The 23,655-nt window shown below is 49.7% G+C and overlaps 1 protein-coding gene across 1 annotated transcript in view; it reads right to left on the bottom strand.

Annotated features, from left to right (window-relative positions):
• Nucleotides 1-282: 282 nt before the first annotated feature.
• DAGLA (diacylglycerol lipase alpha) overlaps nt 283-23,655 on the bottom strand; it is a gene marked incomplete at its 3' end in the record, with an annotated part of 50,567 nt that continues 27,194 nt past the window's right edge. Inside the window, exons 5-21 of the mRNA XM_082284222.1 lie at nt 22,889-22,990; nt 22,289-22,427; nt 18,923-19,010; nt 15,356-15,490; nt 14,594-14,671; nt 13,701-13,825; nt 12,601-12,757; nt 12,326-12,409; nt 12,129-12,206; nt 8,162-8,242; nt 6,762-6,904; nt 5,431-5,511; nt 4,391-4,463; nt 3,397-3,593; nt 2,442-2,571; nt 1,837-2,018; nt 283-1,210 (exon numbers count right to left, since the gene is read on the bottom strand). Of these exons, the coding sequence (XP_082140348.1) occupies nt 283-1,210; nt 1,837-2,018; nt 2,442-2,571; nt 3,397-3,593; nt 4,391-4,463; nt 5,431-5,511; nt 6,762-6,904; nt 8,162-8,242; nt 12,129-12,206; nt 12,326-12,409; nt 12,601-12,757; nt 13,701-13,825; nt 14,594-14,671; nt 15,356-15,490; nt 18,923-19,010; nt 22,289-22,427; nt 22,889-22,990 (2,801 nt within the window). The remainder of the gene's footprint in view (nt 1,211-1,836; nt 2,019-2,441; nt 2,572-3,396; nt 3,594-4,390; nt 4,464-5,430; nt 5,512-6,761; nt 6,905-8,161; nt 8,243-12,128; nt 12,207-12,325; nt 12,410-12,600; nt 12,758-13,700; nt 13,826-14,593; nt 14,672-15,355; nt 15,491-18,922; nt 19,011-22,288; nt 22,428-22,888; nt 22,991-23,655) is intronic.

Consider the following 23,655-nt stretch of genomic DNA (forward strand, 5'->3'; position numbering starts at 1 on the left):
TCTCACTCCCAAACTCAGCAGGTGCCCCGGGGCAAGGAATCTGCCTCTGGAATGAGACAGGCTGAGGTAGGGAACTTTAGTGCCTCAGACCCTCTCAGGCCCCATGGGGCAAAGCTTCTCCCAGCCGCAAGCACGCGATTCCAGCACAATCCATCCTCCAGACACCACCACTGTGTCACCCCAGAAGGGATTTTTCCAGCTGTCTCCTCTGATCGCAACTGCCCGATGACGGCCTCCTCCATGGATTATCCCACTGGGATCACTCCACCCCTTTCCCCTGCACTAAAGGGCCGAAATCATGAGGTCGTCCTGCTTGGCAGGGCTGGTTACGTGTCCGGAGGGGGTGGAAGTCCGGATTTTGTCCGTGGCCAGGCATTCCTGGCTGCTCACACCCGTGGGAGTGATATCCATGAGTTCTCCGGATGAACTAAGGGGGAAAGAGGGCGACACGGAGATTCCCGACGAAGGATCCGTCGAGCCCGCAAACAACCTCGGGGGCTTTGGGACTAAGTTGGGCTCGTACTGCGCCCTCAGCAGGATCTCCTGGTCGCTGACGGATTTGGGAATCTCCGCAAAGTCGCTGGAGCTGTCCGACACCATCATGCAGTAAATGTCCTGGAAGGAGCTGCTTTTGCTGTCCAGGTTGAAGAGGCTGTCGATGAACTCAGCGAATTCCAGCACCTGGGGGCTGGGAACGTCGGCCAGGCGGCCGTTGTGGAGCGCCGGCTCTTCCCGAGGGGACAAGGACGTGCGCTCCCCGTCGCTCCCGGTGCCCTCAGCACTGCAGCGGCGCTGGGGGGTGGTGCCGCCGCTGTTGAGGACGTTTTCCGGGGGCTGCGTCTCCTGGGAATGCTTGGAGAGGCTGTCGGCAGCCAGCAGCTCTGTCCGGGAGCTGAGGGAAGGGTTTTCCTCAGGGATAACGGGGTCTATATAAAAGCAGTGCGTCTCGTCCTTCTCCATGACCGCATGGAGGCTGGGGGAGCCCCGGATGCTCCGGAAACCGGAGGAGCGCCGGGAATCGAAGCTGTAGATGGATTCGTTGTCCGAGAGGCTCTCCATGGTGGCCAGAGGGGCGCGGCGGTCCTGGAGCTCCACGGAGAGACGTTCCTTAGTGTCCAGGAGAAGCAGCTCCACGGGGTCTTTCTGCACGGGAGAAAGCGGCTTCGTCTCATAGAACCCCTCCAGGCTGATTTCTGAATGGGATTTGCTCCTGCAACGGGAAACAGAGAACGTGAGGCTGCAGAATTCCAGAACAGCCAGAGGATCCAAGAGTTCCTCACACAGCTCCTCCAACCAGAGGCATCCACAACTCCCAGGAATCTCTTCTCACTCTGTCCTCCCAGCTGGAAATACCACAAATGGATTCTCCCTCTGCAAACTCTGATTGTTGCCCTTCTCCCTTTTTTCCTGGCTCAATAAATCCTTCTCTCCTGCCCAGAGAGGCTGTGGACTATCCCTGACAGGTTGGATGAGGCTTGGAACAACCTGGGCTAGTGGAAGGTGTCCCTGCCCATGGCAGGGCTGGAACTGGGTGATCCTTAAATCCCTTCCAACCCAAACCGAATTTGGCTCCAAGTTTCGCCTTGGGAAAACCCCACCCATCTGGATAAGGAGAAAAAAGGAAGTTTCTTCCATGCCTTTTTCCGACCTTGCTGCACTCCAATTCCTAAGCAACACAAGGGATTCCCCCCCCGACGTTCCACAAGACATCCTGAAGCTTTAACTCCCACAAAGGCAGCCCATGCAGCTGTCTTTCCCACAAACATGGATCACAATGCTCCAAGAGGTAGAGGACCCACACCTGGAGCCAATATTTCATGGAAAATCCCTCCTTACTTGGTACTGCTGTTCCTTCTGTCTGCTGGGATGGCTCCAGTTCCGATCTGCACAGAGGGGCAGCTGGGCAAGGGCTGGCTCTGGAATATCAGCTCTGGGGTGAGATCCACTTCCGTAGGACTCACCATCACTTTGGCTGCGGAAAGCAGAGCTGTTTTCCCCTTGTTGTAGTTCTCCAAGACCTGTCCAGAGAAAGCAGAAGAACAGCAGGGTTTGACTGGAGGCTTTCCAACAGCTGCATTGGCCTCTTTCTTCCCAGAGCCTTCTGGAAGCACGGGGAGATATAGGATTAGATGGATAAATCCTGACATATCCCCAGATGTCACCTGGGCTCCAGTTTAATGGCAGCTCCTGGAATGAACCATTACCACCCAACTTCGTGTCATTCTGACAATAAATGTGGAAACAAGAGCTTCTGAGACTTTGGGAATTCCATTCCCAAACCTCACCACGTTCCACTCCAACATCCCATGCCAAGACTGAGTGGGAGCATCCCCTTTCCTCCTCTTCTCCAAAATAAATGGCCTGGTATATTTAACCAGCAGCATTCCAGGGCAAGGCCGGCCTGTGCCAGTGTTTTTTGGGATGGCAATTCCCTGCCTTACCTTGTTGAGCCCTTCCATGACCACATAGGGGAGGTGTTCGTGCAGCATGGCCGGGGAGATGATCACCTCGTTGAAGGCCTTGTTGTCCCCCCAGATGGCAAAGTAAGTGGGATCTTCCTGCTCACAGCAGCTGGAAAAAGGGTCCAGACAACAGGGAAAACAGGATGGAAGAGCAGGGCGGTGTTTTGGCATGCGAAAACATCAGGATGCAGAGGGAGAAAAAGGAAAAACAGAGGGAAGAGATGTTAAAATACATACTGCTCCAAAATTCTGCATTATCCAACAGGGAAATGATTATCCAGTGCCCAAATGAGTTCCAAGAGAGCTGCAGAGGAACTTTGGACAAGGGCCTGGAGTGACAGGACAAGGGGAAATGGCTTCCCGCTGACAGAGTGTGGGTTTAGATGGGATATTGGGAAGAAATCCTTCCCTGTGAGGGTGGGGAGGCCTTGGAATGGATTTCCCAGAAAAGCTGTGGCTGCCTCATCCCTGGAAGTGTTCCAAGCCAGTTTAGATGGGGCTTGGAGCAACCTGGGATAGTGGAAAGGTGTCCCTGCCCATTGCAGGAGGTAGAGCTGGGTGATCCTAAGTCCCTCCCAACCCGAACCATTCCAAGATTCCATGTGCTAGTTTAGATTAGATATTGGAAGATATCTAATCCTCTTCCCTGTGAGGGTGGTGAGACTGGAAAACTGGGATGGATTTCCAAGGGAAGCCATGGCTGCTCCATCCCTGGAATTTTCAAAATCCAGGCTGGACTTGGCTTGGAGCAACCTGGTCTGGTGGAAAGCATCCCTGCCCATGGATCTCCACAGTCCCAACCCAAACCATTCCCTAGCTCCACCAGCACAGACACAACCACTGTCCCTGTGAGACAGCGGGGAAGAAAATCCGCTTCTCCTTGTGTCAGAGAGAGTTTTCCAGCAGGAATTCCAGCAGGAACTGCAGGACTCACCAGCACTGCTCGGCAGGGTGGTTGTGCACCACGTGGATGATGCGGCCGGGGGGGTACAGGGGGGTGCTGGCACTCAGGGCGATGGTCAGGTCACTGGGATGTGTCCAGAGCCGGTTGCTCGTCACCGAGTTCTCCTCCGGCTCCTCGGGAAGCTCGGATTTGGGAATGCACTTGGTGGCCCCCACGATGATCCGCCACTGGCCCCATAAAGAGAGAGAGAGAGAGAGAGAGAGAGGAAGGGAGGATTTGAGGAGAGAAAAGCAAAGAAAAGCAGAATCACCTCGTAAGACTTGAGAGATTTAAACAATTCCAGAGGCAGGACACTCCCTGTTTGCTTTCACACAGGAGGGATTTGCCTAAGGAAGGTGTGTGAAACACCAACAGAGGTGTCCAGGTAAAACACAGAGACACTGGGAATAAATAAGGAACAATACAAAGACAGGAAAACAGGGAAGCTGGAGACAAAGATAATCCAAGTGTTTGTGAAAGCTGGTTTTCCTTCCCCAATTATATACCCTCTCCAGGTAAATTCCATCATGTTTTATCCCTAAAAATCTTCATATTTTATGGGTTTTTTTCATCTTGGTGCAACAGTAAAGACTGAGGAGGGACAACTTCCCCCATTTCCTATCCCCAAGGCATGAGCAGACCTCTTATCCTGAAACAGCATCACCTGGATGTTCCTACAAGCACGGCAACTGCTGTACTTCCAGCCTGTTCCCAATTTTTACTGTCCAGGAAAAGCTGCAGTTGGAATACAGACTTTAAGAGGCTCAGACAGAAAATTCCCTGCTCAGTTATTTGGGATCTGTGATGGTGAAGTTGCAGCATGTGAACTGGAATGATCCCACTGAGCTCTCCAGCTCTTTCCATCATTCCTCTGGTTCCCTAAATAATGATCCCGAGGAGACCTGGAGGAAACCTGCCCTTCCTGCCACTAAAATTCCCCATCCCCGCTCAGAGACATCTCCAGGTGTTGGTTCTTCCCTCTTACCTTTGGTTTGGTGCTTCTTTGGAGAACATCCAGAAGCTGCCGGCGAAATCCCTCCAGCTGAGAGAGCCCAATCCTGGAAGAGAGGAAGATGGGATCATGGAAAAGAGGAATATGTGACTCTTGAAAAGGAGATGTGGTTATGGAAAAGAGGAAGACTTGATTCTGGAAGAGATGAAGATGTGATTCTGGGGAAGAAGTGAGTCTGGAAAAGAAGAAAATGATGGACTGTGGAAGAGGGGAAAATGTGTTCACAACACCTGGGCAGGGAACAGGACAAGAAGGATACAGAGCACAGAAAAACAAGGAATTGTGCTTCAAAGGACACTACAAGGATACAACATGGAGCAGATGGATTCAGAGGTGGGCTGTGGCATCACCCAGGAGCTAGAGCCAGGAGTGAGAGGCCACAGGGAATTACCAGAACAATAACCAGGATCAGATCAGCAAACAGGAAAGGAGGGAGGTGACGACGGAGAACGACACGGAACAGGTGAGTTGGAAAAGTGTCTTGGAGCTGAATGACACCACTGAGGAGATGACAGGATGGACAGGATCATGGCATCCAGGTAAATCCCAGGTTGCCTGGCTCCCGCTCCAAGTCCCTGCTCAGCAGAACGTATCCCAGGAGATGAGGAAGGTGAGGAATGCTGAGGCACAAGGAATGAGGTGGTTCAGAGAGAAGGTGACATGGAACAGGGATTTTGGGACAAAATGGACCAAATGTGGTGAAAGCACATCCAGGACAGGGCTGAGATAACACAGGGAACCAGGAAGGTGGCACTGATATTCCAGGTACCACAAGGAGGGATTCCAGAGGCAGGACATTCCCCCTTTTCTTTCACACAGGAGGGATTTGCCTATAAAAACCCCAACAGAAGTGTCCAGGAAAAACACAGCGACACAGAACCAGAAAGAAAAACAGGGAGCAATGCAAGGACAGAAAAATGAGGAAGCTGGAGACAGAGATGATCCAAGTGTTTCTGACAGGAAACAGATGATTTGGGACAGAACAGCAGAGATTCATCAAGGAATTCGCACACTTCTCCACTTGCCTGGGCACCAGATCTTTGCCAAGCACCACCGCAGTCACAAACTCCTTGGAATACTCCATGGCATCCTCACTGGAAGAGAAACAGGAGCAAGAAGAAGCAAACAGTGTTTCATTCCCAATTTGGTGGCAGGGAAACCAGGGGCACAAACCCCAATCCAAGCTGCTCCAGGCTTTGGGGATTTGCACCTTGGGGAAGAAGAGCCTGATCTCCACATCCCATGGCCCAACCATTACCCTGCACATGGCTCTGGGTATACCTGGGAAAGGAAGTGCTTGAACTCAGTGCCTCACCATCATTTTCCAGTAGTTTGGGAATGGCGGGACAGCCAAGAAAGAAGATATTCCCTGCTCCTGAGACTACAGTGTAGCACGAAATAACCCCAATGTTTGGGAGAACTCAGATGGCAAATTTCTGCAGCAACCTGAGTTTCAAGAGAAGAGGGAAGGAATCAGGATTCCCACTCTGACTTTCCACAGGAAGAGGCTGCCTCACTGACCTAGGGATGATCCTGGGCACAGCACAAGTCAGGAGCTACCAAGGGAGCCACGAGTGGAAGTTTGGAGCAGAAGGTTGTAAAACTCTCCTGAAACATCCTCCTCTGTAGCTCTGAGGCTGCAGAAGACCCGGGAATACTACAAGGAATGTCAGCATCCAGATCCAGCAGCAGGATGGTTTAAAACTCTTGGCTACTCCTGGAATATGATGCAGGAACTACCACAAGAAGCCTCTCACGATCCATAGCTGATTCCAAGGATCCCTGTGGTATCTGTCGGGACTAGGAAGACCTTCCCTCACTTCACAGCAATCCAATGGGATGTTTTGTTTGGGAATGACATGACCAGAAGGTCTGTTCCCATTTATAACGGGAGAAATTCAGGATTAATCTCTCCCTGGTTTTGCCCCATGGCAAAGGGAGAGAAACCAGAACAAGCCCTGTGACCAGTTTTAGGCTGCAGAATGACAGAAACCACATCCCAATTCCAATTTCTCTGGAAAAGGAGTCCGAACAACCGGATCAGCTGCTGCAGACACCTGCATTTGCTCAAGTGTCTCCCTTATTCCCATCTGTTCAGAGAGATGGGGAAACTGGGAGTGAGCAGAGAATAAGGAAACTGCACTTTTCCATTAAAATCAGAGCCACAAATAATTCAGTTATAAACCAGGATATTCGGGAAAGTGGCCCCCTGCCGTCCTAACCTGAATTCCAAACTATATCCCAGAGGAAACACTCGGCTTCTGCAGGCTGCCTGTCTGTTTCACTGCTCCCTAGAGCCCCACAAGCAGGATCCAGCGCATCCCAGGTGTATCCCAACACCTACCTGAGCAGCCCACCTGGGGGGGAATAGGCAAAGCACTTCAGGGATGGATACTGGGGGCGCAGCAGGAAGGACAGGATGGCAGCTGTGCCAGCTCCCAGGGAATGCCCAACCACAATCAGGCCGTAGTGTTTTGTTCCTCTTCCCTAAAAAACATGGAAACAACAAGGAATAGAGGTCAGGTTGGAAATTAAATTGAATTTATCCCCCAAAAATCTCTCCCTTTCCCCAGTTTTGGAGTCTTCCTTTATACATGAACACTCCAGATTCCAGCTGAACAGCTCCTTGCTTGTTCTGAATCATGGAATCTTCTTGGAATCCTGGAATGGTTTAGGTTGGAAGGGAAGGATCATCCCATTCCACCCCCTGCCATGGGCAAGAACACCTTCCACTAGCTCAGGTTGCTCCTAGCCCCGTCCAACCCATCCTGGAACACTTCCAGGGATGGGGCAGACACAGCTTTCTGGGAAACCTGTGCCAGGGCCTCACTGGAGGCTGGAATTCATTCACTTCTGGAATTCTACATTTGGCCCACTGGCACTTCCCTGAAAGAAAAAAGGTGGGAAGAAAAAGGAAAGGCACACCAGCTGTTTGAATTACTCAGGATTTGATGGGAGCCTTTTGCCCTTCCTGATGACATCCAAGCCCACACAGAAAGTGCCTCTACACCTCACTGGATGCTTTTCTCTGGAATATCTGTCCTTGGCAACCGTCAGAAATAAGGTCCTGGCCTGGTGGGACCTGGGATGGCACTTATGGACCTAAAGCCAGGAAAAATTCCTCCTGAGTAACAGGAACAACCCCCATTTTCCCTTTCTAGGCAGAGAGGAATGAAGCTCCATCCCAAAAAGCTGGATGCTGGTTTGTCACTCCCTCCATCCACCAAATATCCCAAGGCAGCATTTCAACAACTATTCCCGACATATAAACCAAGGTAAGCTGCTTCCCAACATTTCCCTTGAGTCCTGTGACATCTCCCTGCCACCAGGAATGTGCCCACAGGGACAGTCAGCACGACATTCCGAGGAAAATCTCCATAAAGATGGGATTTTAGTTCCTGCTGATTTGGTTTTAATGCTCCCTGTCCCGCATTGCCACCACGTGAGACTTCCTGCCTCAGGAAAAGGAAAATAATCAGGAGCTCTGCAGTGAGCAGAATGCTTTATTTTATTGGTGCTTCCAAAATAAAAAAGCCTTGCGGGAAGTCTGGATGGGGCGAGCTCTAAGGTCCCTTCCAACCCAAACCGTTCCATGAATGAGTAACTAGGTGGAAATCCAGAGGGACAGGAATTAAAGGAAGAGCTGAGAAATGAATGCAACAGACTCAGGGACACGGAGATTTCCCTTAAAACCCAGTTTTTTATGCAATCTTATCCTCTGTCCAGAGACAAACTCATACTCACCAAATCCCGTCCAAAAGCTTGGGACAGCACCATCTCCTGCTCCAGCTTCTTCTTGATGTACTCAGCAGACAGCACCATGCCCTGTGGGAAGCGGGAAGACACAGCAGGATGTAAATGGGATCTCAACATCCAGCAGCCAGAAGGTGAGGAAGCTCTGGAATGTCCCTCAGTGTGGATCAGCACGGAGGGAGAACTGACTCCCCTCTGCATTTCCAAAGTTTTGGCGTTTAAGGAGTAATTAAGGAACACTCCAAGGGCCTATTCCTGAGCTTTTAGAGGGAAAACCCTTAAACACAGGATTGTGGATTTGGTACTTCGGGCCCCAGGACCTGGGGCAGAACAGAGAAATAGACTTGGATATTCTGAATATTGGTGTTTTAAAAGCCAAATTATCCTATTCCAGGTAAATCTGTAGAGTTTTCCATTTAAATCTGGGAATAAAAGTGTGAATTATTCTGAGATAACAATACAAACACCAAAGGGAAAAGTGGCAGCACTAGGAATTAGTTCCTGCCTTCTCCAGCCATAAGTATTACGGGAATTTGGCTGTCAGAGGACATTCATCCCAAATTATTAAAAGTTTTTATTCCCTAGAAGTCAAGAAGTGCTGGAAGATGGGAAAGATCATATCTGTGTCTAAACATTCCTCCTCTCTGCTGAGGAGCGTTGCTCCCTCTGTGTGGTGATACCAAATCTAGTTGATCCAATTCCAAGTGCAGTTACAAACAAGCAACTGGAATTTGGTTTGTTGCATAAATTCCTCGTGGTGCCACAGTTTAATTCAGTGGGAAGTGAGCCTGAACTCCAAAAAATGGGGGGAAAAATGGGGAAATCATCTCTTTGGCTGTTTTTTTTCTTTAAATCCCCACCTGAAAATGGTGTAAGAACAATGGGAATGTTACTGGGGGCTCACTCTCCATCTCTGAGATATAAAAGGATTCCTGGCTCCAAAAGCAAAGAAAAATATATGAAAATAACAATATATAAAACCTCAGTTATCCCAGAGAGCTGGATCGGGGGCTGGAGTTAAACATGGCAGGATAACCAGAGGGGAAAATCAGGGAAATCAGAGGGAAATCGGAGGAAGAGCTGAGGGGGAAAATGGCGGGGGGGAAATGAGGGGGCAGAAATTTGGCGGGAAAATGAGGGGGGAAAATCCAAGTCAGGGATAAATCTAAACCAGGGATAAATCAGGGATATCAGTGCTGACTCTCTTGCAGCAATATCACCACATCAAGCCTCCAGAGATCAAGTTTTATTCCATTCTCGTGGAAATTCTTGGATTATTTCAAAGAGGGGCGGAAAGGAGTAAGAGGAGCCAGTGAGGACAAGAAAGCAAAGAAACATGCAATTTTCCAGGTGCTCAGTATCCGAAATGCCCTTGATCCCAATCTGGAGGTTGGAGAGGGAAAGCAGGACAGCGGAGACCCTATTCCATGGAAATGGGAAATATGGGATGCTGCCACCACCACAATGCACTGCAGTGGTTGTGCCTTATCCCAGCTCCCAGCAGCTCCCCAGCTTCCAGAAGAGTCTCCATTCCCAATCCTAATGAGAAGCGAGCAGCAGGCCACTGATCTAAATTCCCACCGTGAATTTGGGATTCTATTTTTAGGGAGCGTGACCCAAATCCACGGTGATGTCACTGCTGGGATGTTAGTCAGCCTTCAGGATGTGTTTTTGGTAATTATATCCTAATGAAGACAGGGATTTTAATTGTTATGGAATGACACTGCAAAATTTCATTTCGATTTTCCATTGGAAAAAATTCCTAAATTTCATGGAATCCTGGTTTGGGTTGAAAGGGACCTTAAGGATCATCCAATTCCATGGACAGTGACACTTTCCATTAGCCCAGGTTGCTCCAAGCCCCATCTAACCTGGTCGTGGACACTTCCAGGGATGTGGCATCCATAAGTTCTCTGGGAAACAAATCCAATTTCGAGTTAATAAAACCATTTGGGCTTAATTTTGGAAGTTGACATGTAAATAAACAAATGGAGCAAGGATTTAGGGAAAGGGAATGGAAATATTCTGCATTGTTTTGCATCCCAAAGGCACAAAACTGCTCTGGGATATTTGAGATTTGGGGGGAAAGCCTCAGAAGGGTCTATTTAGGAGAGAAAAATGTAGGAAATTCTCATTACTGCATGTTCTACCAACCTGGGATCATGGCTGAGCTTCCAGGATTTTCCAGCAGCTCCTTCTTGTCCTCCTGGTTGGTTCAACACCAGGAAACAAAGCTCCATAGCATCCTATTTTCACTAATTTTGTCCTGGGAGCTCAACAATTAAATCTGGATTCACCCCCTTGGCTCAGGATTATTTTTAAAATTAACCTTGTTATGAAACCAGAGGATTTTATTGCAAAAATAGTGAAGTTGGATTCTTCTTTGAGTTATAATTCCTTTTTTTTTTTGGCATTCTAATCCCTAAACTTTAGTTCCAGCTCTATTTTTTGATCCAGAATAGCTCTGAGCCCTGATAAATACTTTTTAATTGTGACATTGGAGCTGTGCTGTGATAAAAAAATCTCACGTAAACAGCAAGACTGGGAATTTTAGGATGGCTGATGGACACCCCTGGGGATGGGTGGGACAGAATCAGCAGGAAAACACCCCAAATCAAACAGATCCTGGGAAAGCTCCCACATAGCCAAGTCCTTGTTTCCAAATTAAATGTGTAAGTGAGACATTGGATTTGTTTGGTTATTAAACTTGGCTCCTGGACATTAAAAATGCCTTTAAAATTCCATTATCTCCCTTAGTTTTCCCTCGGGAATCAACAGCACGTTACTGTCTGTAGATTAATATTGATAATAATTCCAGACGAAGTGAATGTTCCTCTCCTGGCAGCAATCCCAAAAAAAAAACCCAAACCAAAACAAAAAAACCACAAAGGACAAATAAAAGCTCTGGCTGGAACAAAGGGAATAAACTGATAATGTTCCATGGAAGTCACGGGCGGAGGAATATTTTCATATAAAGATCAAAAGCAAAGCCAGTTTCTGCAAGGATCTATTCCTGGATTTTCATTGAACCATGGAATTCTGGAATGGTTTGGGTTGGAAGGGACCTAAAAGCCCATCCAGTCCCATGAACAGGGACACCTTCCACTAGTCCAGGTTGCTCCAAGATCCATCCTCCAAAGTGTTCCTGCCCATAGCAGGGTTTGGAAAGGGACCTTTAAGGTCCCTTCCCCTCCAAACCATCCCAGGATTCCACGATTCTACTTCCTAAAGCAGAGGGAAAAGATTTGGCATTCTGGCAGGATGCCATGAGGGAAGCAGGCGCTTCCAACTCATGGCTCCCAAGGACTTCCAAGCTCCATATCCCACCTTGGGCAACACCTGATCCCCCCCAGCAGCACTTCCAGAGACTGCTCCGTTCCTTCCAACCTTCACTCTGGATTTTCCTTTCCCAGCCTGGCACTGCAGCTTTGGCAGCTGCCAAATTCCCAATCATCTTAAAAACTTGGCATGTTGTTCCTTTGCCAGACAGGGGCAAAGGTCAGCTCTGGAATAAATGGATTTAGCCAGCCGAGAGCTGCTCACAGACACGGAGCATCCATCTAATTTCACGGATCTGAGTCCTGCCAGGATCCTTGGAGGACATTCCCACCACAGCAGAATTTTAAGCACACTCTCAGGCTTTGATTGGAAATTCCTTAAAGGTCATTGGGAGAAAACGTCGTTTGAGTGGCTCCAGGAATTTCGTTCTGGGTCTCCACGATGCCCTTCCGAGTTTGGAATTCTCTAATTGTATGGAGTTTTTAATTACACGCCCAGTGATTTTTACTGTTCCCAACGATTTTAACTATTCCCACTAATTATTTAACACCTCAAAGCCCTTTCTGTCACTCCTTTTTCAAGTAATTAAGACCATTTGGAGGTTTATAATTAAAAAGTGAAATAATTAGAAAAATCCACAGGGTTTGGCTTGGGATCATTTTCCCTTTGTTTTCCCCACCTTGTGTCCCAGCCATGTTCCATGGTGCCCCTCAACCGGCAGGCGCTCCGCGTCCCCCGTCAGATCCGTCAGGGCATCCTGGAAGAAAAGCAGTCACCTTGCTTCAGGTGAGTCGAATCTGGGACATGATTCCAAACCGGGAAGGGCTCCAACTCTCTGGAATGTCCACCGGGGAGGTCACCTCATATCCCACTTACTTTTGGGGACAGAGTTCCACGGATGCTGATGACCACCTTCTTCTTGTCATGGTCCACGGCCACGTAGAAAGGGGTTTCATAAACCTGGAAAAGATCAGGAGAGACATTCCCGTTGGATTATCCTCAGGGAAAAGGAGGCAGAGAGAGCCAACAGGATTTGTGTCCGAACGACACAAATGGACACGGAGAGAAAAGGGCTTTGTTTCCCTTCTTTGTCCCACTACAGCTGCAAGCGGGTAAATCCCGCTGGGAAGGGGGTCTGGGATTGTCCTTACGGCGTCGTGGCAGGAAGTGTAGACGATGTCCACGGAGGTCATGTTCTCGTCCAGGAAGTGGCGCCGGATGGCGATGGCGTTGCAGCCACAGCAGTTGTCCTCCTCGATGGTGACGCCGGGAGCGTAGCGCGGACGCGACGGGCACAGGCAGCAACATCTGCAGGAGGGAAGCACAGCTTTGAGGGAAAAAGGCTGGATTTGGAGTGGCATTCCCAGAGGAAAGGGAAAGGTGGACACTCCAAGCCTTATCCCTATGGCAGCGAGTGCCAAGGGAAGGATAAAACCACAGAACAGCCTCAAATTCTGGGCTCGGGTGCAGTTTTCCTTCTGAGCACCAGAGAGAGCTACAGTGCAGCCAGTCGGGAAGGAATCCAAGCATGGTGGGGTGGGATGCCTCCTCAAAGGATACTATGCTTGGAAGTGCAGTTTTCCAGTGCTTCAACACAGAAAAGCCAACACTGACCGAGCTCCAGGTTTATTTATAGGAAAAAACCGGGTTTAGAATCATCCCAAAATAAAAAGAGAAGCACAGATTGATTTTCCTTCTGTCTCTCTCATAAATAAAAGTATTCCCAAGGAATTACATTCCTCCCAGTAGTCCAAAAAGTGCCAAAAGCTCATTCCCAAATTGAATCTAGTGACAGAATTCTGGCAGCTGGAAACAAAACCCTGCACCAGGGCAAAAATCCTGAGCTGGAAAAATCCAATTAATCCAAGGGAGCACAGCCCAAGCCAGGCAAATCTTGGAGGTCTTTTAATCAGGACCCAAATGTCAACTCCCTGATTTTTGAGCTCCAAGAAGCTCTTTTTGGACTTGGTGTTGTGCCAGGTGAGTTCTCTCCACTGGCTGTTCCATGCTCCAGAGAGGATGGAGCAGAGGACAGGCTGGTTTATTTACGAGGAACTGGAAGGGATTCAGGAAGCGTTTGGAATATGAGGCCCGGAGAGATGGAAAGAAAAAATATGAGGAGAAAAAGGCAGAAAAGAAATCAAGCAGGGGTGGAACAGCAATAGGATGAAATAAATGTGGGGAAAAACAAAGGGTATTTCAAAATGCGGGAAAGCCAGGCAGGGAAGAAGGGGTGAGCGTGGGCACTCACGAGCAGGATCTGGCCAGGCGGCAGAGTCCACACGTGGGCTTCCTCATGAGGTAAATGGGCCATCCATAGGCAGCCAGGGCAAAGAGCATGTAGTAACACACCTCCCGGTACCGCTGCATCTCTTGCTGGAAGACACGGGACTCCCTGAGCCTGGAATCTCTTGGAATTTCCCCCCCCATTCCCTTTTCCCATAGTAAGACACGTGCTGAGAGCCAGCCCCCTCTCCCAGCTACGCTGTGGTGACTGAGGACAGCGAGGTGGGGATGCCAGGCAAGAGCCACCCCCCCTCCCAAAGATCTCTCTGTCTGATTTCCTGAGGAATTCTCTGGGTATCCCACCCTGCTGCCAAGGAAGCTGTTTCCTGCAGATTTGGAAACGAGCTCCCTAAATATCCCCTTTCCAGCAGGCCGGAGGATGCCCGGAGAGGGCCGCAAAGCCAATTTAGGGCCATGTGCCGCAATTGTATCCTATAAAACCTCAGTTATCCCAGAGAGCTGGATCGGGGGCTGGAGTTAAACATGGCAGGATAACCAGAGGGGAAAATCAAGGTAACATCAGGGAGAAATCGGAGGGAAATCGGAGGAAGAGCTGAGGGGGAAAATGGCGGGGGCAAAATGAGGGGGCAGAAATTTGGCGGGAAAATGAGGGGGGAAAAATCGGGCGGGAAAATCTAAATCAGGGATAAATCTAAACCAGGGATAAATCAGGGATATCAGTGCTGACTCTCTTGCAGCAGTATCACCTCATCAAGCCTCCAGAGATCAAGTTTTATTCCATTCTCGTGGAAATTCTTGGATTATTTCAAAGAGGGGCAGAAAGGAAGAGAAGCCAGCGAGGAAAAGAAGCCAGGGAACACATGTGGGTTTGGAGGATCCCACATCCCAGGGACTTACCGCATTCTTCAGATCCAGGTATTTGGTGTTCCTGGTCACTGGCATTCCGGACAGGAAAGCTAAAATGTCATTGTTTGCCTGGAAGTCACAAATACATAGAAAAATTCCCCTGTGTGACAGCAAGACTAAAATCTACTCTCAAATATCCCAACCAGGCCCCTCAAATAGTTCCAATGGTTTTATTCCTGCCTGATTTTAATCCCAACTCAAGGGGGAAGAAAAACTCATTAAAAGAAACCAATTTCCTACTGGGCTGACAATCTGCAAACCTCAACAGCAGCTTGGAAAACTGGGAGCTTTTCCTTCTGTAGCCTGAATCCCAAACCAAGGGAAAAACCCCAATAAAATAAATCCATTTCCTACTGGCTTGACAATCTGCAAACCTCAGTAGCAGCTTGGAAATTTGGGAATTTTTCCTCCTGCAGATTGCTGGAGTCTTCTCCACATCACCGTACAGTGAGAATAATCTTCCCATTCATTTGGGAAAGGGCCTTGGAGGCCCTTTTGGGATCATGCGCTCCCCTTGTATCACCTGCCTGGAGAGGATCATTCCAGATTCCAGACTTGGCTCAGCACTAGCTGAGCCCTTTGGGAGGGAAAAACCACAGGGAAAAACTCGGGAAAAGCTCCTGAAGTCGCCATTATTGTTCTTTCCCAGCTCAGCGAGCAAGAACAGCCCAGAAAGGAGGTGGGGCAGAGCCAGGCGCTGCTCCCGGGGAAACCCGGAGCAGCTGGGAAGCCGAGATCCCCAGGTTCTCCCACCTCATCCAGCACGGCGCTGCGCTTGGCCCGCTGCCGCTGCCGCAGGAGAACCAGCCCCGCGATGATGTCGGAGGGGACGATGTCCAGGTCTCGGAAAAATTCCGCAAAAAGGTAGGCGATCTCGGAGTAGGCGTCCTGCAAAATCCAGGGAGAGAAGGGTTGGAGGAGGAGGAGGAATTTGGGTGTGGGGGGCCTCAAAACAGGACGCAAAGCGAGAACTGGACTCATTTCTGGAGCTCTGCCTCTGAAACAGCCACGAGATTCCTGCAGGGAATGCCAGATCTGGACTAATCACATGATTATTGTCTCTTGTTTATTTTCCACCGTCCCACTCGGGGGCTGGATTTGTGCTGTGCGTGGGCACAGAGAACACCTCGACATCCAAACAGCTCGGGCAGGACAAAGGGAGGGAAAGGGAATGTTTTTGGCTCTCTTTATTACACAAAACAGAGAAAATGGGATGGAAACCAAGCAAATCCCAATCCAGTGCAACCTCGGAGTCATCCTTTCTCCTCAAAAGCAGAATAAAGGCCATTCCATGAGGAAAAAACACTAATTTTGTCCTATTTAAGAGTCTCTTCAACTCTAATTTTGCCCTGGGTTCCTTTTTCCCATATTTATCCCAGATCTGGGATCCTTTTGCCCATATTTAACCCAGTCCTGAGATCCTTTGGCCCATATTGCCAGGCTTCTCCAGGTTTATTTTGGATGGCACCCAAGCAAAAAGGCCTGAAAAGGAAAACCTGGAAGAACGGAATCATTAAATGCAGAATTCCCAGGAATGAAAGTGACTGAACTCAAAAAAGGAGGGACAGAAGTGAACATGACCTGAGAGGGTCAAGCAAAGGCTCCAGAGCAGAGGAACAAAGATATTTTGAGGAGGAATGTCCTTTTCCCACTTTTTGCTCTGTATTACAGGGAAAAATCCCACAAGACCTTACAGGAGAACATTCTGGGAGGCTGGAGAGGGGCTGGAATGTGGGTCAGTGCTGACCTGTCATTACTCCAGCCTAAGGACAAGGGTGATCCAGAGGCTGGAGCAACGAAATGTGGAGCTGTACCCACCACTGGTCCGCATTTGACTCCTGCCATCCAAAGCCTTTCCTACAAGGATGATCGCAGCCTTATCCTGAACTTTTATCCCGTGTTTTCATGGTATCCTTTATCCAGCATCAAAACCCACAAGAGCGGAGTGTTGTGGGAACCCCGAGCACTCCAGGACGGGATTTCTCCTCTCCCTTCTTTGACCATCAAGACAGTAAATCCCTTCTCTTCCCTGCAGGAATGACCTACATCCTTTTATCCCTGCCAAACTCCTGGAGCGTGGGATGACTTTCTGTCATTTTTCACTTCCCTACAAAAGCCAGTAAAATCCCCAGTAAGAACTGGGGCTCCAGGTGCCAACTCTCCGTGCCAGCAGAGCCTTTGGAAAGCCAACGGCATTCGAACCGCAGTATCCTTGAAATCCTGACCTCATCAATCCTAGCACGGCTCCTGTGAGCTCACAAGAAATGCCAAGAGCCTCCAAAGGAAACAGGACAAACACCCATTAATCCAAAGTGGCAGCTACAGCCCTGGATGCTCCGACAAAAAAAGGCCCTGATGGAAGAAGTTCAGTGCGGATTTTCCGCTCCAAAGGAACAGCTTTTCCTGGGAACACCTGATGTTATTCCTGTTTGTCCACCTGGAGTGCTCTGCTACAAACCCTGAAGGCTCTGAGGCTTCAGGCTTCGCCCCAGATCCTTTCCCCAGAGCCATGTCCATCCCATAAAGCTCTTTGCCAGCCCAGAGGAGAATGATCCTCTCCTGCTACATTTTTTTTGTTTTCCATGGAGCCTGGGATGGGCAGCAATGGATTCATTTCTGATCCATTACGTGCTCATTCATTCCACACGCTGCCATGCCAGGACACAACGTCAGGGCTTGTTCCTGCAGAGAAGAGAGGCTGGGAATTGCTCAAAAGCTGGATGTGAAGTGGAAATTTGACAGCACAAGGAACGCGAGGTGTCTGGGATCCACTTTTATTCCAAACTTAAAAAAAAAGGAGAAACAGTCACTGCAGAATGGAAAGTTTGCTAAAAAGAACTCAAAATACTTGGAATACTTTGCAATCCTGAATAAAATGGGAGTTGTTCAGGGCATTCAGGTGCCTGCCAGGGCTCTCTCTCCCAGGATGCAGCATCCATGCTGTGCCCTCAGGACAGGAGTCTCCAGCTCCTGGGCGAGGTGACCTGGATGTGCTCTCAGGGAGAAGGGAAGCGCCTCTGCTCCAGAGCACCAAGGAAAAGCTGCTGTGGGAGCTGCCAGAGCACAAAGCTCCTTTGGTTTCAGTTTTCCAGATGGATTTCCAGATGGATTTCCCCAGCAGATAAGCTGGGAGCTGGCAGGCCTGGGCTTGAACTTCCCAGCGGGACAGCAGGTTGGGACTGGGACATTCCCAGGGAACATGGTGACATTTCAGCCAGGGAAAGGCATCCTGGGAGGGGCAGCATTCCAGGACACGGTGCTGGATTTCTGCACAAGGGCTGTGACAATTCCTGCAGCCTTCCATGCTCTGGAATTCCCCAGCACTCCCTAAGAAAAGCTGTTAATCCAATTCAGCACCTGCGAAGAACAAAGGTTCATCTGACTCTCCTTTATTTTCCCACTTTCCCTTTGGAGCTTTCAATCCCGGACTCATTTCCCTTCCTCTCCACGTTCACATCCCTTCCAACGTGCTCCTTTTCCCGCTGCATCCTTTAGGAGCACGAACTCTGGGCTATATTTAGTGAGGACACGGCGGCTGTGGTCGGTCCCTTGGTGTTTTCCCTGTCATTTTCTGTGCCCTTCTAACTGGAGTTAAACGTCTGGGCGGACTTTTTTGGCCACTGCTGGTTTTGTTGGAATGTCCTTGATAAATCCCAGCTTTTTCCCTGAGAGGTTGTAACTAATTCAGAGCCCAGTGTCCGCGAGTGCACAAATCTCCTGATTTTTATGACGTTCTCCTACCTTTGGGAACAATTCCCTGGTTCTGCTGGCTCCTTCAGGAGTCCTCAAATCCTCAGAATTCCAGCCAAATTAGTTAAATCAAAAGCAAAGTTTTCCAGCTCCAAAGTTTGACTCGCCTCTCCACGAGGTCCTCAGGAATGCTGGTGAATCCCACCCTCAGGCACAAACCTGCTCCCAGTGATTCTAAGGAGAATGGAATGATAACTTTTGGGGAAGGAATTTCAAGGCCTTTACCCTTCCCTGCTAGAGAACAGCAAGGGAAAATCCCAACGGCAGAACATGAAAATTCCCAATGATCTTCATGTGGATCTATGGATTAAGCAGTAGTTTTTGACTGTCAGGAAATCCAGGAGGGATTCCTGGAAAGAACTTCCAGGTTTTTGTTTTCCCATTTCCAAATTCTGCTCCTTAAGGGTGTGAGATGGATGGAAACAACAGGAGAAAGTGCTCAGGAAGTGGCTGATAAAGGGAAGCAGGAGCTGCCCAGGAAGTGCTACCAAATGTGATCCCAACCTGAGGGAAAACAGGGATTTCTCCCATGGATACTTTGATTCCCAACAGGAGATTTTTGGTACCCACCGACTGCGAGTCCTTCGTCCGCGTGCAGCAAAGGAACACTTTGAGCCTGCGTGTCCAGCTGCTGGCTTGTCCCTCTTCCAGGCGGTGTCTGGGAATAAAGGGGATAGCAGGAATGTCAGGAGAGGCACAACACACCATAGGATCCATGGAGTGGCACAGCCTGTGCTGTGTCTGGAAATGTGGGATAAGGTCCCCCCAGTCCTCCTGTTCTCCAGGCTGAGCCCCCCCAACTCCCTCAGCTGCTCCTGGTGCTCCAGCTCCTTCCCCAGCTCCGTTCCCTTCCCTGGGTACGCTCCAGAGAAGTGTGAATCCGGCAGGATCAAGCTCTGTGCTTGGATACCTGCTACCCTGCCTGAATGGGATGCATGGAATGAAGCTCCTGTTGCAGCTTGGCAGCTGCTCCACGTGCCAAGATGTGCGGCCACGCAGGAGGAAAAAATCTGCCTCGGGATGAGGGAGTGGGAACAGCACAAGGGACCCTGAGCACTTCATACACGCCGTTTTTCCCAATCACTGAACCATGGAATGCTTTGGGTTGGAAGGGGCTTTCAGGATCATTGTGTTCCACCCCCTGCCATGGAAGTAGGGACTGATCCTGTGCCAGAGTGCCAAGCACCCTGAAGTCCACAGCTCCTTTTTTTTTAAGGAAACATGGCTTTAATCCAGGTCTGAGCAATCCACAATAAAACACCACTCCATTTTCTGGCAGGGCATCCCATCAGGAGAAGCCCAAGCCCAGGAAGTGGGTTGCACCTGGAAGGAAAAGATGCTGGCAAAGGAATATTTGCTTTAAATGGAAGGATCAGATCCCACAGGGATCCATCAGCTCGTGCCTGAGTATCTGAACACAGCTCTCTGTAACCTTTCGGAAGAGCCCAAAAGAGGAATGGGAATACGAGTGGCAGCAGGGCTCTCCTCCCCCAGATTCCTGAAAACCCCAGAATTTCCCTGGTGGGGTTCAACAACCAAGTGTACTCCGAGCTATTTTCCCTCCACCTTTTCCCAAATTCTTTCTTCCTAACACCAAACTTCCACACGTTCAGTAGGAGCTCCAAAGCTCCTTGGAAAAGTCTTGGCACAACAAGCCAAGCCTTTTATTGGGCTGTTTCTTTTTCCCAGCCCACACACAACACGATGCCACTGGGAAAGGAAAACCACCGTGGGACACAATCCAGCCAGGCAGAGAACTTCCTCATCTATTCCTTGGAAAGGATTTCTTTCAGCAAGAGGGAGAAGTTGGGAATATACGCTTTGGAAACAATTGTTTGAGCAGGGAACAGTCACATTTGATGTTTGTTTTTCACATCATAGCCCACAGCGTTTGCTTGTTAACAGCTGTTAACATTCCCTTCCCAGAGGAAAAATCCACGAACAGCAGGAACAAGCTCTCTGTAAATGCTGCAGGCCTGGAGGGAAAAACGTGGCCAAGGGAAAAAGGCCTTCACTCAGCTTTCTGGGATCTCAAAATTCCCCACAGAGGAGATAATTTTGGGGTTGGTTTGAATCCACTTCCGCAAGCTGTGGAGCCCAGATCTGCTTTGGAAAAATCATCACAGAATTCTGGAACGGTTTGGGATGGAAGGGACCACAAAGCCCATCCAGTCCCACCCCCTACTGTGGGCAGGGACACCTCCCACTGTCCCAGGTTGTTCCAAGCCCCGTCCAACCTCGGACATTTCCAGGGATGGGGCAGCCACAGCTGCACTGGGAAAACCATTCCAGTGCCTCACCACTCTCACAGGGAAGAATTTTTTCCATGGATGTAGTACTACATCCACAGTATCATCCTTCTCATCTTCCTGGAAATGCCCTGATCCCAAGCAGCAATCACACACTAGGCATTAATTCCAGATATTCCAGGCTACTGTAACATACTGGAAAGGTCAGGAAGAGTATCTGGCATTCCACAATAAAACCCAGGCTCCTTCCCACAAAACTTGACACGTGATCCTTAGAAAAGCCTCGTTTTCCCTCATAAAGGATCCCATTCCAAGTCACTGGAAAAGCCTGTATTCAAAATACAGAAACCCAATAAAAAATGGAAAATTTGCAGAGCGTTTCTTGAAAGCCTCATTTTTCATCCCTTGGATCCAGTGCCCTCCAAAGCCACATTCCTCAAGGACAGTCACATATCAAAGGAAACAAAGCCTGTTTGTGTTGTCCCCTACTGGAAAAAAATCCTTCGGAAAAAGCTTTGCTTGGTGAAGAAAAGCTTCTCCTCTCCCATCTGGGGAGCTCCAAGATGGAATCAATTCTTAATTAAAAGATCCGACTGCCAACACAAAAGGAATTGCTCCGTGGCCAAGACTAAATAGGAGAAACCTCAGGGCAAAAGGTTGGATTTTGGAGAGGAAAATAAAGGAAGGAAGGGGATTTGGAAGGAGATGCTGCCTCGAAGTAAGGAAAATTTAAGCACAGACTCACTGTTTCCACGAAAAACGCTGCTATGGGATACGGACAAACAGGTTCTTGTGGTCAGCAGGGTCCACAGGATCCAAAAATCCAGTGACTGAGGCAGAATCCAGCTGGATTCCGCACGGCTTCGCCTCCTTTGGATGCAGGTGCCCACACACAGCACCTGACAGGGAGCTGCAGCCTGCCAAAATCCCCCTCAGCGGAGCGGAATGCTCCCTGCAGCAAGGCAAAGAGAAGGGCAAGATCCCAAAAAAAGCAGGACACCCTTCCAGAAACCTTGCCCTGGGAAGCTGTGGCTGCCCCATCCCTGGAAAAGCTCCAGGCCAGGTTGGACAGAGCTTGGAACAACCTGGGATAGTTGTCCCTGCCCATGGCTTTAAGGGCTTTAAAGATCCCTTTCAACCCAAACCATCCTGGAATTCCCTGGCTCTGGGAGGATTTTGGGTGCTTGTGGCCATGAGGACACAGCACTGGTAACCCTGAAACCCTCCATTGGTTCTTTCCTTAAATTTTTGTGTGCTTGGACAGAAGGGAAATTCAGTCTGCTGTGAAGACAGGCTGGGAAAGCTGGGAATGTTCAGCACGGACAGGAGAAGGCCCCAAGGGGACCTTAAAGTGCCTAAAGAGGATCCAAGAGAGCTGGAGAGGGACTTTGGACAAGGGGCTGGAGGGACAGAGGGAAGAGGGAATGGCTTCACATTGACAGAGGGTGAGTTTAGATTGGATTTTGGGAAGAAATCCTTCCCTGAAAGAGTGGTGAGGCCCTGGAATGGATTTCCCCGAGAAACTGTGGCTGCCCCATGCCTGGAAGCATCCAAGGCCAGGTTGGAGCTACCTGGCCTAGTGGAAGGTATCCCTGCACATGAGAGGGGGTTGGAATTGGATGATCTTTAAGGTCCTTTCCACCCAAGGCACCCCGGAATTCTGGGATCCCATGGAATGCTGCCTTACCTCAGGTTGTAGGTCCTCAGGTTGCGCTGCCGGCGCTTGGTGGCGCGGAGCTTGACGAAGGTGCGTCCCGTGGGATCGAAGACGCACAGGACAGTGATGCACACACTCAGGATCACCACCCAGTTGCACACCACCATTCCTGGAAAAAAAAAAAACGGGAGTCAGGTGCTCTGGCCCCTTACTTCCCACCCCAAATGCCCGCAGCAAAAGGAAATCCTCTGGAAAGGCTTTTAAGCCGCAGCTGGATGAATCTTCCGGCTGTTTTATGGGGCCATTAAATGCTCCCTGAGTATCCGGGACTGCAGCATTAACATCATCCCCACCACCAGGAGACTGGGAAAGGCTTCCAGGAAAACAGTAAAGCCATTCTGAAGGGAAAAAGCGGAGCCTACAGACGGCCCTTCCCTGGGAACACGAATCCCTGCCTGAGTGCCGGCAGCACAGGCGGATGAATGGAACGACTGTTCCGAGCAATAAACAGGAAAACAAGCCCCACATTGACAGCTCCCATCCACTTCCCAGAGCCAACCGGCACAGGGGGGAATGAAGGATGCCCGCCAATCCGTCGGAATGGTCCCAGGGCGCATTCCAGCTCCATACCCAGGGTGACACTCTTGGCTGTGATGTCGTTGCAGGAGGTGTAGTACTGCGTCAGCCACACGATGCCCACGATGGCGTACACAAACTCAATCACCAGGATCGCTGGAAAAAACGGGAACAGCACGGATAACAGCGGCCCTTCCCTAAGGATGAGCTCCTCTCCCCACTTTCTCACAAGGAACAGGTTACTTAGAAGGGCATGAAAAGGCTTTGGAAGGGGATGTGCAAGGAGACGAGCCAAAAGCGCGACATGTTCCTGACGACTCTGAAAAAACGGGATTGTGGAGGGGTCGGCGCTCTTGTTTGTGTCACAGGTATGAATCAGAGATCCAGACCTTCCTCCCACGTCACTGGAAAGACTCCCTGAGGCAGCAGGAATCACAGGACCCAAACCTTAACTACCTCCGACAGCTGGCCTGACTCACGGATCCAAAATAAATCGTGTGGATCCAGGATTAATCCTGCTCGCTACGCTTAGCACACATTCCCAGCACCTTCACAGCCCTTCCCATAAGGGTTCCAAGGAGATGGTGCTTAAGGAGCTCCTCGGTTTTGCATGTGACTGTGCTAACAACCTAGAAACTGGGGATTAACAGTGCTTCCCTGGAACAAAAAAGCCAGGAAACTGCTCTGAAGAGCCCATCCTCCCACTTCCTCCCCAGAATTCCAAAGGACAGGTGGGCAATCGGGTGTGGAGAAGGTGAATACCTTGCTTGGGATTGTCAAAGTTTTGCTGGAGCCACGCGACTAAATCCAGCCTGGCTTAT

This window comes from Coloeus monedula (genome assembly GCF_965178545.1).
Source record: "Coloeus monedula genome assembly, chromosome: 6".
In the NCBI taxonomy this organism is placed as follows: domain Eukaryota; kingdom Metazoa; phylum Chordata; class Aves; order Passeriformes; family Corvidae; genus Coloeus; species Coloeus monedula.